We start from the raw sequence: 18,322 nt of genomic DNA, 5'->3' as shown, positions 1-18,322 counted from the left end.
GAGCCTGGTAGGCTGCAGTCCATGGGGTCGCTAAGAGTCGGATACGACTGAGCGACTTAACTTTCACTTTTCACTTTCATGCACTGGAGAAGGAAATGGCAACCCACTCCAGTATTCTTGCCTGGAGAATCCCAGGGACGGTGGAGCCTGGTGGGCTGCCGTCTGTGGGGTCGCACAGAGTCGGACACGACTGACGTGACTCAGCAGCAAGTGATACGGTCTTCCCAGGTAGCTCAGCTGGTGAAGAATATGCCTGCAACGCAGGAGATGCTAGTTTGATTCCTGTGTCAGGAAGTTTCCCTTTGGATAGCTACTCACTCCAGTATTCTTGAGCTTTTTTTGTGGCTCAGATGGTAAACAATCCATCTGCAATGTGGGAGACCTGGGTTTGATCCCTGGGTTGGGAAGATCCTATAGAGGAGGGCATGGCAACCCACTCCAGTATTCTTACATGGAGAATCCTCATGGACAGTGGAGCCTCCTACATTCCATGGGGAAGCAAAGAGTTGGACACAACTGAGTGACGAAGCACAGCACAACTGCTATATAATTGTTTGCTATGTATATGCATTAATTTCTATTGTAGATATTTTTAAAAACATGCAGTTTGTATTTCTGAGTTTTTGACTTAACACCTACTAGGATGTGTTGCATGTCTGCTGAATGAATAAATTATTGACTGTTTTAAAATAAATGTAATATATCAGTTCAGTTCAGTTGCTCAGTTGTGTCCGACTCTTTGCAACCCCATGAACCGCAGCACGCCAGGCCCCCCTGTCCATCACCAACTCCCAGAGTCTACCCAAACCTATGTCCATTTTGTTGGTGATGCCATCCAACCATCTTATCCTCTGTCGTCCCCTTCTCCTCCTGCCCTCAATCTTTCCCAGCATCAGGGTCTTTTCCAATGAGTCAGCTCTTCGCATCAGGTGGCCAAAGTATTGGAGTTTCAGCTTCAACATCAGTCCTTCCAACGAACACCCAGGACTGATCTCCTTTAGAATGGACTGGTTGGATCTCCTTGCAGTCCAAGGGACTCTCAAGAGTCTTCTCCAACACCACAGTTCAAAAGCATCAATTCTTCGGCACTCAGCTTTTTTTATAGTTCAACTCTCACATCCATACATGACTACTGGAAAAACCATAGCCTTGACTAGCCAGACCTTTGTTGGCAAAGTAATGTCTCTGCTTTTTAATATGCTGTCTAGGTTGGTCATAACTTTCCTTCCAAACAAATGCAACTATTTTATGAATGAACTGAACTACAACTTACTATCCTGATAATCATGGGAAAATTAATGTTTCTGTGCCTCAGCTTCTTAATTTTTTAAGTATTACATTTTTATTAGGTTTAATCATATCAAATTGCTACCTGATTCAACCTAATATTCACTGTTTCCCTGGTGGCTCAGATGGTAAAGAATCTGTCTGCAATGCAGGAGACCCGGGTTCAATCCCTGAGTCAGGAAGATCCCCTGGAGAAGGGAATGGCTATCCACTCCAGTATTCTTGCCTGGAGATTTCATGGACAGAGGAGTCTTTCAAGCTATAGTCCACGGGGTCTGAAGGAATCAGAAATGACTGAACAACTAGCACTTCACTTTTCAACCTAATATTATCTTCCACATTGAGTTATAATGAGAATTGAATGAGTTAACAAATGTAACAAGATTAATATTAAACGTAGTGCATAGTAAGTGTTCAGCAAATACTGTCTATAAATAGTGGACTTCAGTTCAGTTCAGATCAGTCGCTCAGTCTTGTCAAACTCTTTGCAACTCCATGGACTGTAGCATGCCAGGCTTCCCTGTCCATCACCAACTCAGAGTTTATTCAAACTCATGTCCATTGAGTCAGTGATGCCATCTCACCTATGTCGTCAACTTCTCCTCCCACCTTCAATCTTTCCCAGCATCAGGGTCTTTTCAAATGAATCAGCTCTTCACATCAGGTGGCCAAAGTATTGGAGTTTCAGCTTCAATATCAGTCCTTCTAATGAATATTCAGAACTGATTTCCTTTAAAATGGACTGATTGGATCTCCTTGCAGTCCAAGGGACTCTTAAGAGTCTTCTCCAACACCACAGTTCAAAAGCATCAATTCTTCAGTGCTCAGCTTTCTTTATGGTCCAAATCTCACATCTATTCATGACTACTGGAAAAACCATAGCCTTGACTAGACGGACCTCTGTTGGCAAAGTAATGTCTGTGCTTTTTAATATGCTATCTAGTTTGGTCATAACTTTCTTCCAAGGAGTAAGTGCTTTTTAATTTCATGGCTGCAGTCACCATCTGCAGTGACGTTGGAGCCCCCCCAAAATAAAGTCTGTCACTGTTTCCCCATCTATTTGCCATGAAGTGATGGGACCAGATGCCATGATCTTAGTTTTCTGAATGTTGAGCTTTAAGCCAACTTTTTCACTCTTCTCTTGCACTTTCATCAATAGGCTCTTTAGTTCTTCACTTTCTGCCATAAGGGTGGTGCCATCTGCATATCTGAGGTTATTGATATTTCTTCTGGCAATCTTGATTCCAGCTTATGCTTCATCCAGCCCAGCATTTCTCATTATGTACTCTGTGTATAAGTTAAATAAGAAGGGTGACAATAAAAATATACAGCCTTGACGTATTGCTTTCCCTATTTGGAACCAGTCTGTTATTCCATGTCCAGTTCTAAGTGTTGCTTCCTGACCTGCATACAGATTTCTCAAGAGGCAAGTCAGTTGGTCTGATATTCCCATCTCTTTCAGAATTTTCCGCAGTTTGTTCTGATCTACACAGTCAAAGGCTTTGGCATAGTCAATAAAGCAGAAATAGATGTTTTTCTGGAACTCTCTTGTTTTTGTGATAATCCAATGGGTTTTGGCAATTTGATCTCTGGTTCCTCTGCCTTTTCTAAAGCCAGCTTGAACATCTGGAAGTTCATGGTTCACGTACTGTTGAAGCCTGGCTTGGAGAATTTTGAGCATTACTTTACTAGTGTGTGAGATGAGTGCAATTGTGTGGTAGTCTGAGCATTCTTTGGCATTGCCTTTCTTTGGGATTGGAATGAAAACTGACTTTTTCTAGTCCTGTGACCACCGCTGAGTTTTCCAAATTTGCTGGCATATTGAGTGCAGCACTTTCACAACATAATCTTTTAAGATTTTAAATACCTCAGCATAATTCATCACCTCCACTAGCTTTGTTCATAGTGATGCTTTCTAAGGCCCACTTGACTTCACATTCCAGGATGTCTGGCTCTAGGTGAGTGATCATACCACTGTGAGTATCTGGGTCATGAAGATCTTTTTTGTACAGTTCTTCTATGTATTCTTGCCACCTCTTCTTAATAACTTCTGTTTCTGTTAGGTCCATACCATTTCTGTCCTTTATTGTGCCCATCTTTGTGTGAAATGTTCCCTTGGTATCTCTAATTTTCTTGAAGAGATCTCTAGTGTTTTCCATTCTATTGTTTTCCTCTCTTTCTTTGCATTCATCACTAGGAAGGCTATCTTATCTCTCCTTGCTATTCTTTGGAACTCGGCATTCAAATGGGTATATCTTTCCTTTTCTCCTTTGCTTTTCATTTCTCTTCTTTTCACAGCTATTTGTAAGGCCTTCTCAGACAGCCATTTTGCTTCTTTGCATAGTGGACTTATGTACATAAAAGTAAAGTGTTTGAAAACTATATAGCGCACCTACAACTAATGGGTGACACATTACCTACTGTGCTAACGAGGCATTTACTACTAATAATTAGAAACAATTAAGTATTTCCCCAAACCTCAAGTAAACAGAAAAAGATTGAAATCATGGCTTCAAATATTTCAGAAATTATATTCATATAGGAAGTTGTTTTCAAAGACTATCTAAAGCAATGTCTGCAGGCTTTAAATTTCTAGCCCTTAAACTAATGACTGTTTACTGTCTCAACACTGAGAATATTATACACAAGAGAGCTAATGATATTATCAACAGTGAATGAAAAAAGCAGATTTATTTGCTCCTATACTCCAATAGCTCATCCCTGGTGAAAAAAAATCTTGAGGGAGTTTCCAATAGCTTCCAACATGTTTTTGATATTATTAATACCTCTTATATGTTGAAACCTTAGGTAAAAGGATGTCACTTTCTCAAGTGTCTCTGGTAGAATTATGAGGAAGCTACAATAAGGAGTCATGACTCTTGACTCATAGTATCTCTACAAACAACTCAGGAATCAAGATTCGAATTTGAACACCGAGTAAAAGAGAGCATAGGAATTTCTATCTTGAACAACCCCTACCTTCATCACCGAGATTTCCCTTAGAGAGTACTTGTTCTAAAGCAGACATACATCCCAGTCTAAGGTTTCCAAGAAAAGCGTGAATATCTGAAATCCATCTGTTCCAGAATTTCTTAATCTGAGAATATTAAAGGAGTCTAACATCTTCACACCATTACAGAGATTTCCTAAAAATGGTTGGTATCTAAAAATGGTTGCTCGCTTCTTAATGTAATACCTCTGAAGGCAGAAAAGTATCTTTTTCATAATTCAACCTATATTATATTCAGACGCATTTAATGGTTAGATAGCCTTGCTATTGAAACAGGTATTTTACAGGCTGTAGCTCTGTCCTTTGAGGTAATATAGAATAAATCTAATTTTAATTCATGTTATTAGTTGTGTAGGTACTTGGAGTAAATTATTTTGATTGAAATATTGTTGTCTTGTATAATTACAATTTGAAATTCATCACCGTAAAGTACAGCCCCCCGAATTAAGCACAATTCATCAGATGTATTTTTTTCTTGTGTGATTATCACTCCCTTAAATTTGGATGTTATGTTCTTTTTAATGAATTTATCGGCAGTTTGAAGCATTTTCTCTTGATCCAGATGTTTTGAACACAGATTCGTTAGGCCAGTGCTTCCCAGTTTTGAATGTTTTTGCAGACTTGGCTTATTCCTACTTATATCCCTCCAGATTCAGTTTTTTTTTTCTTTTTTTGGAAGCTTTCATTGACCCCTACTCTGGGTTAGCACCATAGTCACCATGTTCTGGAGGATCTGTTCAATCATTTATCACATTGTCTGGTCTGCCCCCTCCACTCTCTCTAGACTATAAAACTCTGAAGAGTAGGGATTCTATCTTGTTTATATCTAGATCCTAAATTTCCACAGCAAATTGTGTTTACAGACTATTAAATTCTTTATAATATCAAAGGCTATCAGATCCACAGGCTAATAGTATCTTCTAGAATCATTATCATCATAAAAGTGTCTGTTATTCTTTTCTATTTAACATCATCTGCAAATTTCATAATGATTTCTTTTATGGTATTATCAGAGTTATTAGTAGAATATTTTTTCAATATAGGACTAAGGATACAGTACCATGGAATAACTCCCAAAATAATAAATAATAATCTCCAAGTGCAAGTTCCACTTTTTTAAAATGTAATTTTGTATTTAAAGAGGTAAACAGTTTTACCAGCTGTTATCACTAAATTCTAGAAAAGTAGTTTTAAAAAAAATTACAGTTTGCTGTGTCCTGCTACTAAAGACTAAGAGGACCTTACTCTGAAATGACAATCTTCATAATTAGGACTGAAATTTATGCCTGTGAATGAAAAATGTCAATAGCAAGAGGGTAGTAGAAAATAAGTGTTTGTATCATGATTATAGTTTTTTCAACTCTTACGCTCTTTGCACCTAGTGTATGTTTTATGCATGCTTTGATTTTGAGATAGTATTTCCAGAATATATCAGTATTGGCTCAAATCCTTAGTTACCACTTTTATTTCTTATGGCTATGTCAACGTTTTTAATCTGTACTATTAGGAGATCATTATCCACATTTATATTGAAAAAAACACAGTCAAGGCTAACAAATTGATTGTCTCTGAATTTGTTATAGCTTCTTCATCTATTTAGTGGGAATAATACACTCATAAGTTTGCTGGGACACCATTTATAAAAGGCCTAGGACAACACATGGTATGCCCTGAATAAATAGTAATCATTTTTGATACACCGATAATCTCTGATGATACCTCTTGGGTCTCTTTCTTTTGAAGTCATTGCTCTGTGCTGTGCATGGAATCATCAGCTTTCTTCCAAACCTATATCCCAGAGATGGAAAGATGCAAATATTCTTTCTGCTTTGGTCTCTTGTGCCTATGGGGGAGTGCTTTGGTTTGAAGGTGAGTTTGAAGGTGAGTACAAAGACACCAAGACCACACCCATACTGTTGTTATAGCCTAAGGAGCATGCAAGATCAACATTCTGCAGCCCTGGTTTCCCAGAACCTAAGCCTAGGATCATAACAGGTCATACAAAGTACTTAGCACATGGTGAATATTCCATACAAGATTTTAGGATGAATGAATTTAGGCTTTAATATTTCACAGTTCTGAATTCTCATTCAGAAACTCATCTTTCCTAGATGTAGAGTTCAAGTTGAATGATAGACATCCAGTTGCTTTCTAGAGCTACTCTATCTGTATTTTTGAAAAGGTGACCAAAGTGAAGGTATTCACTGCAAAGGATCAATTATTGATACGCTACTGTCAGCACTTTATATTAATTTTTCCACTTATATTAGTTACTGTGAATGGTTGCTCTGATATGACAAAGAGATAGAGATAGAAGGGCAGATGTGAGTAGTTAAAAGAAGAGATGGAAAGTGAGACCGAAAGGCCTTATTTTGTATCCTTGATCATGTAGTTTTTATATGCTTAACTGTGGGAAAATATCCAACCACTATATTAGTTATCCAGCATGTAAAATAAGCATACTAGTATTTGCTCTGTAGAAGAGTTGGGAGGAATGAAAACAAATCATGGAAAGTTCTTACAATAAAGTTAACAGAAAATTTCTTTGGCTGCCTAGGGACTGGGCAATACTGAGACGCACTGGGAGAGTACTTTGGTTTGATAGCATAGAACAAACAAAGGAACATTCCATCTTATCTTTGTTAATATTTACATGTCCTATGTTACTGAGATGCACTTTGACCACTAATGTAGATCAGGAACAGGCAGAGAACTGGAGCTACCTGCTTGAGAAGTCTTGGTTTTTATATTACACTTCATTGGGTTATAAGACAATAAATATCCACTACAATTTTTCATTTCTTCCATAAATTTCCAGAGGAAAATGGCAGCAGCAAATCACTCCTCAGTGACTGAGTTCATCCTTGCTGGGCTAACAGAGCATCCAGGACTCCAGCTGCCCCTTTTCTTCCTCTTCCTAGGAATCTATGTGGTCACGGTGGTGGGGAACATGGTCATGATCATATTGATTGGTCTCAGTTCTCACCTGCACACCCCCATGTACTATTTCCTCTGCAGTTTGTCCTTCATTGACCTCTGTCAGTCCACTGTCATTACCCCCAGGATGCTGGTGAGCTTTGTGACAGAGAAGAATACTATCTCCTACCCAGCATGTATGACTCAACTCTTCTTCTTCCTTGTTTTTGTTGTATCAGAAAGTCATATGTTGGCTGTAATGGCATATGATCGCTATGTTGCCATCTGTAACCCCTTGCTTTACAATGTCACCATGTCTTATCAGCTCTGTTCTTGCATGGTAGTTGGGGTTTATATCATGGGCTTGACTGGTGCCACAGCTCACACAGGCTGCATGCTAAGGGTGCTTTTCTGCAAGGCTGATGTGATCAACCATTACCTCTGTGATCTTTTTCCTCTACTGGAGCTCTCCTGTTCCAGTACTTATATCAATGAGGTGGTAGTTTTGTGTTTCAGTGCATTTAATATTCTCACCCCAATCCTGACCATCCTCAGCTCCTACATCTTCATCATCTCCAGCATCCTCCACATTCGTTCCACGGAGGGCAGGTCCAAAGCCTTCAGCACATGCAGCTCCCACATCTCAGCTGTCGCCATTTTCTATGGATCTGCAGCGTTCATGTACCTGCAGCCATCATCAGTCAGCTCCATGGACCATGGGAAAGTGTCCTCTGTGTTTTACACCATTATTGTGCCCATGCTGAATCCCCTGATCTACAGCCTGAGGAATAAAGACGTCAAAATTGCCTTCAATAAAATCCTTGAAAAAAGAAGTTTCCTGTGAAAATGAGTGTTTTGCCATGGCAAAAATTAATAATATCCTGAGAAAGTTCAGTAAGAAAACAGTCCAGACACAGGAATGTATGTTCACAGTAATGAGATGGTTTCTACTATTAAATCTTGATTTTGGGGGATGAAAGTGGCAGGGAGAGGACTGGACTCGTAGTGTTATCATACGGAGGGCAGCACTGTTTGAGGATGTGCCAGCGTCCACATGTCCATAAAACTCTGTACTACCTCTAAACATTAATACAATATTCAAAGGCCTTCATGTGAATTATTACAAGCATGGAGTATGGAAATTTTTTAGCCAAGACTTATTCATCTCTAAAAAAATTTTTTTTGTTGGCCCCCCCGTGTGACTTGCAGGATCTTAGTTCCCCCAACCAAGACATAAACTTGGGTCCACAACGTTGGAAATGCTGAGTCCTAACCACTGGACTTCCAGGGAAATCCCAAATTTATTTATCTTAATTCAAGGAATAAACCATCTGATCAGTATTCTTTGATTTTCTCAATATGTTGTGTTCCTGTTGCTGTTTACTAGTAAGACAAATGTCTCTGAAACTGTGATCTCTATAATAAACAACATTTAACCATTTGAAACCTATACAACTCAATCTTTAATTCTTCGTTTGTGCACAGAAATTTATTAGGAGATACAAAGGCATATGATGGGTGATAAGACTTAATTCCTATGTCATAGGACGCAAATATGCTCCACACTATAATGGAAGAGATTGACAATAATAAACAGCACTGAAGAATTACGTGTATTTTGACATATCTTTATGCAGCATTCCTTACTCCACAGTTCTGAGATAATTCTGCGACCTACATTTCCCTGACAATCCTGTACTCATTTTCTCTTCTCTCTAAAATATATCTTTTTGTGCCATTCACATTATAGAATCTTAAGATTTAGAAGTGACATTCTTTTATTATTACAACCATATGGATCATTCATTCACATAGAAGTTTAAAATTGAAAAAACATTTTCTGATTAATGGTAAGTACCCGTCTTATCCCCAAAGTATCTATCATGGAAAAGAAACTGAATTATTTTGAGGGAGAAAAGGAGATATTTAAGCAATAAATTCCCTCTTTACCCTTTGACTCAGCATGAGCTCTTATACCTGGTAAAAATCCCTGGTGGCTCAGATTGTAAAGAGTCTGCCTGCCAACATGGGAGATATAGGTTCAATCCCTAGGTCTGGGTGATCTCCTGGAGGAGGAAATGGCAACACATTCCAGTATTCTTGCCTGGAAAAGTCCATGGACAGAGGAGCAAAGTGGGCTACAGTCCATGGGGTTACAAAGAGTCAGACATGACTGAATGACTAACACTTTTTTTCTTTTCAGACTGTGTCTTAAATATCATCTGTCTCATCTAAAAATGCTAAAGCAGTGTTTTCTTTGAAGTCACCTTGCCTTCAAACATGTAATAGTAATGCTTCTGTGAGATATCACCCTTTATCTTATCTCATAAAACCTAAATTCGTAATGTGTGAGGCAAGGTTATGCCTCTCTTTGAGAATTAGAGGAAAATTTCCTTTTGACTTACTATGTACTAATCATTCCAAAAGTTCATACTCTACTTTTTAATCCATAAAAACTCTCTGTACACATGTGCATCTATCCATATGTGTACATATGTGTATGTATATATGTCTATGTTTATGTGTAACTGATATGAATATTATAATTATAAACCAATCTGCATTTTTATTGCTAAGATATGCTTTAGAAGGCTTATGTGTGTAATAATTATTTTACTACTCTATGGATTAAACAAACAACATTGAATGAATTTTTTCATATGGATGGCTGAAAGATAGGAATAAATATGTCTGAGAATTTTTGTTTGTTTGTTTCTGAGCATTCATTTGTGTATTTCTACTGCTGAACGCTCGGTCATGTGTGACTCTCTGTGACCCCGTGGACTGTAGCCCATCCGGCTCGTCTGTCCATGGGATCCTTTGGCAAGAATACTGGAATGGGTTGCCATTTCCTCCTCCAGGGGATCTTTCTGACTCAGGAATCGAAACTGCATCTCGTACATTTCCTGCATTGGCAGGCAGATTCTCTACCATTACCACTACTTGGGAAGCTCCATTTGTGTATTAAAACTATCAAAAAGATTAAAGAAAGATAAAACATGTCTGTATTGACTCTAGTGATATGAGAACTGATAGTAGATATGGATTGAAATATTGGAATAGACAGAAAACAGATTCCAAAGTGGAGATGAAACTTTATCACAAAAATGAGAGGTAAAGGACTTTGAAAAAGAACTACTACAAATGAGGCAAAAATTAACAAATATATAGGATTTTTTAGATACCAGTACATAAGGGCACACTGTTTTAATAATGGAAAATAACATGATACAATAAATATATTCTAACACTAGGCATTATGATAAGCTTGGATAAAGCTCTCATACAGAGTTTGTCTTTCATTAATTCTCATACAAGCATATATTAATTTCTAAAAGTATATACAGTTCCTTGTTTACAATTAGCATTTTCAAGGATGTCACAGGAGTGGGTTTCAGAAAATTATATCTTCTGTTTTAGTCACAGTTAGGTGTGACTGTGCATTACACACACAGAAGTACATATATACCATGGTACATAATTCTGAAAGTGACACAGGACAGGTTCAGTGGCTCACTGGTGACATAAGCTGCTTTTCAATTGTGGCTCTGCTACAACATCTAGCTTTCATCCATCTTTTGGTCTCAGACAATAGCTCCAGATTCATCCTTCATCTCTATCCCTCAGCCATCAGAACTAAAGACTGGGAAGGAGAGAGAATGTCCCCCAACTTGAAGACAACCACCTGGAAGTAACAGACCTCACCTCCTCCTATTTCCCTTTGGTGTGACCCAGTCATATGGTCCAAGGTGGCTATAAGAGGGGCTAAGAAATACCATGGTATCTATGTAGCCACCTGCCCAACTAAGACTCAGGGCATTTATGATTGAGGATGAGAGGGTAAATTAGGAATAACAATCTCTTCTACTCTTTTGAGTATTTGTATTTAGTCCTAGACATCTGTGTGTTGTTCTCTCTAGAGTTAACATTTGAATTTGACTTTGCATCTAAAAGAATAATAATGTGAACTGTGATTAAAATTATATGTATGATATGCAAAATATATTAATATTTCATAACTATTAGGATCTGCCAGAAAGCTGTTTGTCCTGCTGCGTGGGATAGTTTCTGTAATATATCAACTATGTGGTTTATTCCTATCACTTCATTCTTGCTGCTTTCCTGTCTTGATATAGTTTCTTGACTCCTTCTCTTTTTCCAGTTTTACAAACCTTTCAGTTGTAAACACCTTCCAAGAACAAATGCAAGTTTTTAATTCTCCATGCATTTCTGACTACTCCACACTATTATCAAGCACATTTCTGGTTCCTCACACAAACTGTAGTAATGATGTCTTAAATGGTACTTCTTGTCATTATAGAATGCTTGTGGGTATTCTATCAAAGTTATCAAAATGTTGAGAACCATTGTTTTGTGTTACATTGTACCATATTTATTGTTCTAAGTTCTGATAATTATTGATGAGCAACATTTTCCTATGTGTTTATGGATTATTCTATTCAAGGTTTTACCATTTTTCATAGCAATTTGCAAAAATATCTTAAAAACAGATTAAAATCTCATACCCAACAATAAATTAAAGCCTTTTAAAATTTGATTAGCCAATATTCAGAAACAGTTCAGTCATTCAGTTGTGTCCAACTCTTTGTGACCACATGGACTGCAGCATGCCAAGCCTCCCTGTCCATCACCAACTCCCGGAGTTTGTGAAGTCCATTGAGTCGGTAATGCCATCCAACCGTCTCATCCTCTGTTGTCCCCTTCTCCTCCTGCCTTCAATCATTCCCAGCATCAGGGTCTTATCAAATGACTCAGCTCTTCACATCAGGTGGCCAAAGTATTGGAGTTTCAGCTTCAACATCAGTCCTTCCAATGAACACTCAGGACTGATCTCCTTTAGGATGGACTGGTTGGATCTCCTTGCAGTCCAAGGGACTCTCAAGAGTCTTCTCCAACAGCACAGTTCAAAAGCATCAATTCTTCGGCACTCAGCTTTCTTTATAGTCCAACTCTCACATCCATACATGACTAATGGAAAAACCATAGCCTTGACTAGATGGACCTTTGTTGGCAAAGTAATGTCTCTGCTTTTTAATATGCTATCTAGGTTGGTCATAACTTTCCTTCTAAGGAGTAAGCGTCTTTTAACTTCATGGCTGCAGTTACCATCTGCAGTGATTTTGGAGCCCCCCAAATAAAGTCTGTCACTGTTTCCACTGTTTCCCCATCTATTTGCCACGAAGTGATGAGACCAGATGCCATGATCCTAGTTTCTGAATGTTGAACTTGAAGCCAACTTTTTCACTCTCCTCTTTCACTTTCATCAAGAGGCTCTTTAGTTCTTCTTCATTTTCTGCCATAAGGGTGGTGTCATCTGCATATGTGAGGTTATTGATATTTCTCCCAGCAATATAAATTCTTTCTTTGGGAAAACTCAGCCATGGCCACAGGACTGGGAAAAGTCAGTTTTCATTCCAATCCCAAAGAAACTTAAAGCCAAAGAATGCTCAAACTACCACACAATTTGACTCATCTCACACGCTAGTAAAATAATGCTCAAAATTCTCCACAATAACATGCCAGGCTTCAGCAATACGTAAACCGTGAACTTCCAGATGTTCAAGCTGGTTTTAGAAAAGGCAGAGGAGCCAGAGATCAAATTGCCAACATCTGCTAGATCATCAAAAAAGCAAGAGAGTTCCAGAAAAACATTTATTTCTGCTTTATTGACTATGCCAAAGCCTTTGACTGTGTGGGTCACAATAAACTATGGAAAATTCTTAAAGAGATGGGAATACCAGACCACTTGACCTGCCTCTTGAGAAACCTATATGCAGGTCAGGAAGCAACAGTTTGAACTGGAATGGAACAACAGGCTGGTTCCAAATAGGAAATGGTGTACGTCAAGGCTGTATATGGTCACCCTGCTTATTTAACTTATATGCAGAGTACATCATGAGAAATGCTGGGCTGGATGAAACACAAGCTGGAATCAAGATTGCTTGGAGAAATATCAATCACCTCAGATATGCAGATGACACCACCCTTATGGCAGAAAGTGAAGAAAAACTAAAGAGCCTCTTGATGAAAGTGAAAGAGGAGAGTGAAAACGTTGGCTTAAAGCTCAACATTCAGAAAACTAAGATCATGGCATCTGGTCCCATCACTTCATGGGAAACAGATGAGGAAACAGTGGAAACAGTGACTGACTTTATTTTTCTGGGCTCCGAATTCACTGCAAATGGTGACTGCAGCCATGAAATTAAAGGACACTTACTCCTTGGAAGGAAAATTATGATCAACCTAGATAGCACATTAAAAAGCAGAGACATTACTTTGCCAACAAAGGTCTGTCTAGTCAAGGCTATGGTTTTTCCAGTGGGCATGTATGGATGTGAGAGTTGGACTATAAAGAAAGCTGAGTGCCGAAGAATTTATGCTTTTAAACTGTGGTGTTGGAGAGGACACTTGAGAGTCCCTTGGACTTCAAGGAGATCCAACCAGTCCATCCTAAAGGAGATCAGTCCTGGGTGTTCATTGGAAGGACTGATGTTGAAGCTGAAACTCCAATACTTTGGCCACCTGATGTGAAGAGCTGAGTCATTTGATAAGACCCTGATGCTGGGAAAGATTGAGGGCAGGAGGAGAAGGGGACAACAGAGGATGAGGTTGTTGGATGGCATCACCAACTCAATGAACATGAGTTTGGGTAGGTTCCGGGAATTGGTGTTAGTCAGGGAGGACTTGTGTGCTGCAGCTCCTGGGGTCACAAAGAGTTGGACATGAGTAAGCGACTGAACTGACTGAACTAAACTGTTGAACATATTTATAAAAGCAGCCAAAACAACATTGTCTTACCTTTATACCAATAATGCTATAGTTATTTATAAAGCAAGTGTTCATGAAAGCCAAAAATCTTGCTGTGTTATATCACTTTCATGTTGTTAATGGTCTTTTGTCCCATAACTTATAGAGTTGCCATTTCATGTTATGTTCTCTTTAAAACATCTCTTCTTTCCCCTCAAACTATTGCTTTTTGATTGTGGGTCTTTATAATTATAAATTCTCATGTTATTGTAAATACTCATTTATCTTCTGTCTTTTCCTAGTTCAAACGATCCTACTCATTATTGCCATATCAATATCCTTTAGATAGTGTGCTGTCTATTCACCTGATATAACATGTTGCAGTGTTTACTTATAGAATCCAAATATTGGACAAAATATATAATATAACTTCGTTGGTTTTTACTCACTAGGTTCTCCTCAACTCTTTGCAATCCCATGGGCTGTAGTTTGCCAGCCTTCTCTGCCCATGGGATTTCCCAGGCAGGAATACTGGTGTGGGTTACTATTTCCTTCTCCAGAAGATATTTCCAGAGGATATTCCCAATGTATTGGAAGATGCATGTCTCCTGCATTGGCAGGTGGATTCTTTACTGCTGAGCTACAAGGGAAGCCCATAAATATAACTACCTCCTTGTATTTTATTAAATATTCATTCAGTATCAGATAATCATTTTCAAGGAACAATCATATTTATCATTTGACTTAATTTTCATCAGTCATATGGGCTCATTTGCTTAGTCATATCTGACTCTTTGCAGCCGCGTGGACTGTAGCCCACCAGGCTCCTCTGTACATGGAATTTTCCAGGCGAGAATAGTGAGGTGAGGTGCCATTTCTACTTCTGGGGATCTTCCCAAACCCTCATCTCTGTCTCCTGCATTGGCAGGGGGATTCCTTACCCCTAGAGCCACCTGGGAATCCATTCATATAAAAGAGGCGAGATGGCTACAATCACAACTCCTGTCATAGGCATGATTCCTAGTCCAGTGCTTTTCCCAACAAGCACAAATGGATTAACAGAGGACAAATACTAAGGGTTCTGGTGGATAGACCCTTGAACTACTGAGGCTTAGGCTCCTAAATAAAACATTGACTAAGTGACAGGAAGTGGTCACACTTGAGAAGAAAAGCCTATTCAGACCCAGAAAAAAGAGGTTATATTTCACATGATATGATCATTCTACCAGGCTTGAAAAGTAGATAGCAGACCATTCGTTAATTGCGTGTGGATCATTGTAAGACGTCACCCTTTGTGTGTGTGTGTGTGTGTGTGTGTGTGTGTGTGAAGGGAGTTACTAAATGTTTTTTTTAAATAGGGAAGTGACACAGTGTTGAATGTCAATAATATCACTCTTAGGTTGTGTAGAGGACGGATAGAAAAACAACAGGCTGAATTCAAGGAAACCAGGTAGCAGCCACTTTCTTTATTCTAAGCAAGATATTGCATGACTGTGATAGTGGAGATTCTTGAAAAACTGGATTATTTAGACATGACAAAGTTAAGTGAGTTGAAGTTTCAAGAAACCGTGAGGATAAATGCAAGTGCCTAGCTTACAATAATAAATAAAAGAATGGATAACAGTGGAACTCTTATGATGAAGCTCACTAACTCTAGAATAGAAGCCATGGAAGAAATGGGTCATAGAGTAAAACTCAAACTCTATGACTGTCTTTATCTTTGTGTTTGTGTTCTCATATGTTTATATATACATGATAAATAAATGAATATATATATATACATTTCTCTCCTGTCAATACATATACACTGATAGAATTGTCACAATACCTTCTATGAATCTCTAAATAATTTTTATGATCATATAATAATTTATAAAGGCCAGTTTATATTCTTTCCATTTCTGTCCTTACCCAAGCCCCAGCTCTCTTTCTCTCTTCTTTTATTCAGCATAATGGAGTAACTGTCAATCACAGACTCCTTTACTATAAGATATCACCCCAGAAACCTAGAACCCTTAATATTGTCCCAGAATCCTGTGGCCACTGTGATTCCAAACCTAAAAGAAACTTTCTGATGTTTGTACATGGAGTCCCTTCTTGAATCTGAAAGAATTATAGTGGGAGGGATTAAAAATAAGAGGTCATATGCAATCTTGTTTCTCAGAGTGTTCATGTACTAGCAAGGTAAAAACTGAAAGCTAGTGAAAACTGCATAATCTCAAGTGATATATGAAACTGGCTAAAACAGAATCTACATTTAAACAAGATCACCTGGTTATTCCTGTGCACACTAAAGTTTAAGTGTTTTTAAAAATATATCTCTTCTCAGACAAAATTTAAGGTTTTGAATCTAAGATTTTGAATCAATTGATATGGGGTACAACTTGGTTCAGTTCACTTCAGTTCAGTTGCTCAGTCATGTCCGACTCTTTGTGACCCCATGGACTGCAGCATGCCAGGCCTCCCTGTCCATCACCAACTCGCGAAGTTTACTCAAACTCATGTCCATTGAGTCAGTGATGCCATCCAACCATCTCATCCTCTGTCATCCCCTTGTTATTGAGGTTTAAAAATATCCCTTGATGATTTAAAATATACAGCCATATTTGAGAAACACTATAAAAGTAAACTGTAAAGTCCTTTGAAAAGGACCAAGCAAATACATTTAACCATGTTTCATAAGAACTTCCTGATGTGTGTTTGCAATTTAACTTGTTTGACTCATGTTGCAATCTAAGATTATTTCCAATTATTCCAGTTTTAGGGAAAAAATAAAAATATACAAGAAAGAAAAAGGAACTTGAAACATAGGTCCCTAAAAAGAAAATATTTCATTAAATATATAGTTTAACAAGTAGAATTATTTTAAGTGACTACCTGAAAAAAAATCACATATTTGATTAATATTCTGAACTCTTACCCCACTACCCCAAATTCCAGTTTTATATAGATTTGACTTCTGAATCAATTATTTACATTACTTATGTTTGCCTGCTAAGTTGCTTCAGTTGTATCTGACTTTGCAACCCCATGGACTGTAGCCCACCAAGCTCCTCTGTCCATGGGATCCTCCAGGCAAGAATACCTAAGTGGGTTTCTATGCCCTCCTTCACGGGATCTTACCAACCCAGGGATTTAACCCACGTCTGTTATATCTCCTGCATTGGCAGGCATGTTCTTTATCATTAGGGCCACCTGGGAAGCCCCATGTTACCTGTACATAAGGCAAATTAAATATATTTTTTTTGCAATGAAGGAATATTTAATTCTTTGACATTTTTAGCCTTATTAACAATAAGATGACTTGTCAGGGTATGTCCTGATCCTCTAAAACCTGCTATTCACACTGTTGACACTGAAGGGAAAGCATTGACTAGGAGCTTATAAGAAATAGAATCTCAAATCCCCTTCAGACTTGCTGGATCAGGATCTGCACTAAAAAAAAAAAGAAAAATCCTCAGGAGACCTTGTGAACTAATCTGTAACATGAATTGTTCAGGATTAACAAAGATTCCCTCTTGAAAGAAAAATTTTAACAGTTTGGGAAATGCCAACTGCAATTGCTTCTTTTCTCAAGAGCTTGTTCCCTGAGAAATTGAAATCCCTGGAGGGTATTTGACTCTATTTTATTTATTGCCTTGAACATTTAAACCCAGGACAAACCTCCACAGCATAGCAGTCGTAACTTCTCAGGGGACTGTCCTAAGGATATTTGCTTCACTGAAGCTGCAGAAACACACAATGAAGACTTAGAATTGGAGATGCTGACCTGCAATGCAGACCAGCTTCAAAAATGGCTCTGACACCAAGGTTGTGCCTGCTCTCCCAGCACTAAGAACAAAGAATTCTGGGTTCATATTACTCCAAACAAAACATTAATGCTATTTTCCTCTGAGAGCAGAAAGCCAGAGAAAAGAAAAATTGATGTTTAGTTGTCCAGGAGTAAAAAAGGTAAGTGCTTTGATTTCATACTTGTGTTATAAGATTATTAAGTCTGGAAGCAATCACCTTGGGAATTCAGGGCAATGTCTCATGATATCTTCACTCATCCATATTATTATTCATTTCTTCATGAAATATTTTTTAACTTGCTATGACGTGCCGGATGTGTGCTATTTACTTGGATGCAGAGGACAGTTTAGTCTGATTTGGCCCATCCTCTGGCTTACAGGTAGCATTAGTGGTAAAGAATCCACCTGCCAGTGCAGGAGACAAAAGAGGCACGGATTCTACCCCTGAGTTGGGAAGATCCCTTGGAGGAAAGCATGACAACCCACTCCAGTATTCTTGCCTGGAGAATCGCATGGACAGAAAGCCTAGAGGGCTACAGTCTATAGCGTC

At 38.4% G+C, this 18,322-nt stretch overlaps 1 protein-coding gene across 2 annotated transcripts; it reads left to right on the top strand.

Annotated features, from left to right (window-relative positions):
- The first annotated feature begins 1,841 nt into the window (after positions 1 to 1,841).
- LOC145523919 (olfactory receptor 8G1-like) lies at positions 1,842 to 8,057 on the top strand. Of its 2 annotated transcripts, XM_081535176.1 has the most exons (2): positions 1,842 to 1,852; positions 7,118 to 8,057. In XM_081535176.1, the coding sequence occupies exons 1-2, from the start codon at positions 1,842 to 1,844 to the stop codon at positions 8,055 to 8,057; spliced, it is 951 nt and encodes a 316-aa protein (XP_081391302.1). The 2 variants fall into 2 exon arrangements, with proteins under 2 accessions (XP_081391302.1, XP_081391301.1); XM_081535175.1 differs by lacking the exon at positions 1,842 to 1,852 and having other exon boundaries at positions 7,070 to 8,057.
- The last annotated feature ends 10,265 nt before the right edge of the window (positions 8,058 to 18,322 follow it).

This window comes from Giraffa tippelskirchi, chromosome 10, assembly GCF_054371585.1.
Source record: "Giraffa tippelskirchi isolate mGirTip1 chromosome 10, T2T-mGirTip1v1.2.pri, whole genome shotgun sequence".
NCBI classification, from domain to species: Eukaryota; Metazoa; Chordata; class Mammalia; order Artiodactyla; family Giraffidae; genus Giraffa; species Giraffa tippelskirchi.
This window is presented reverse-complemented; position numbering and strand designations above follow the sequence as displayed.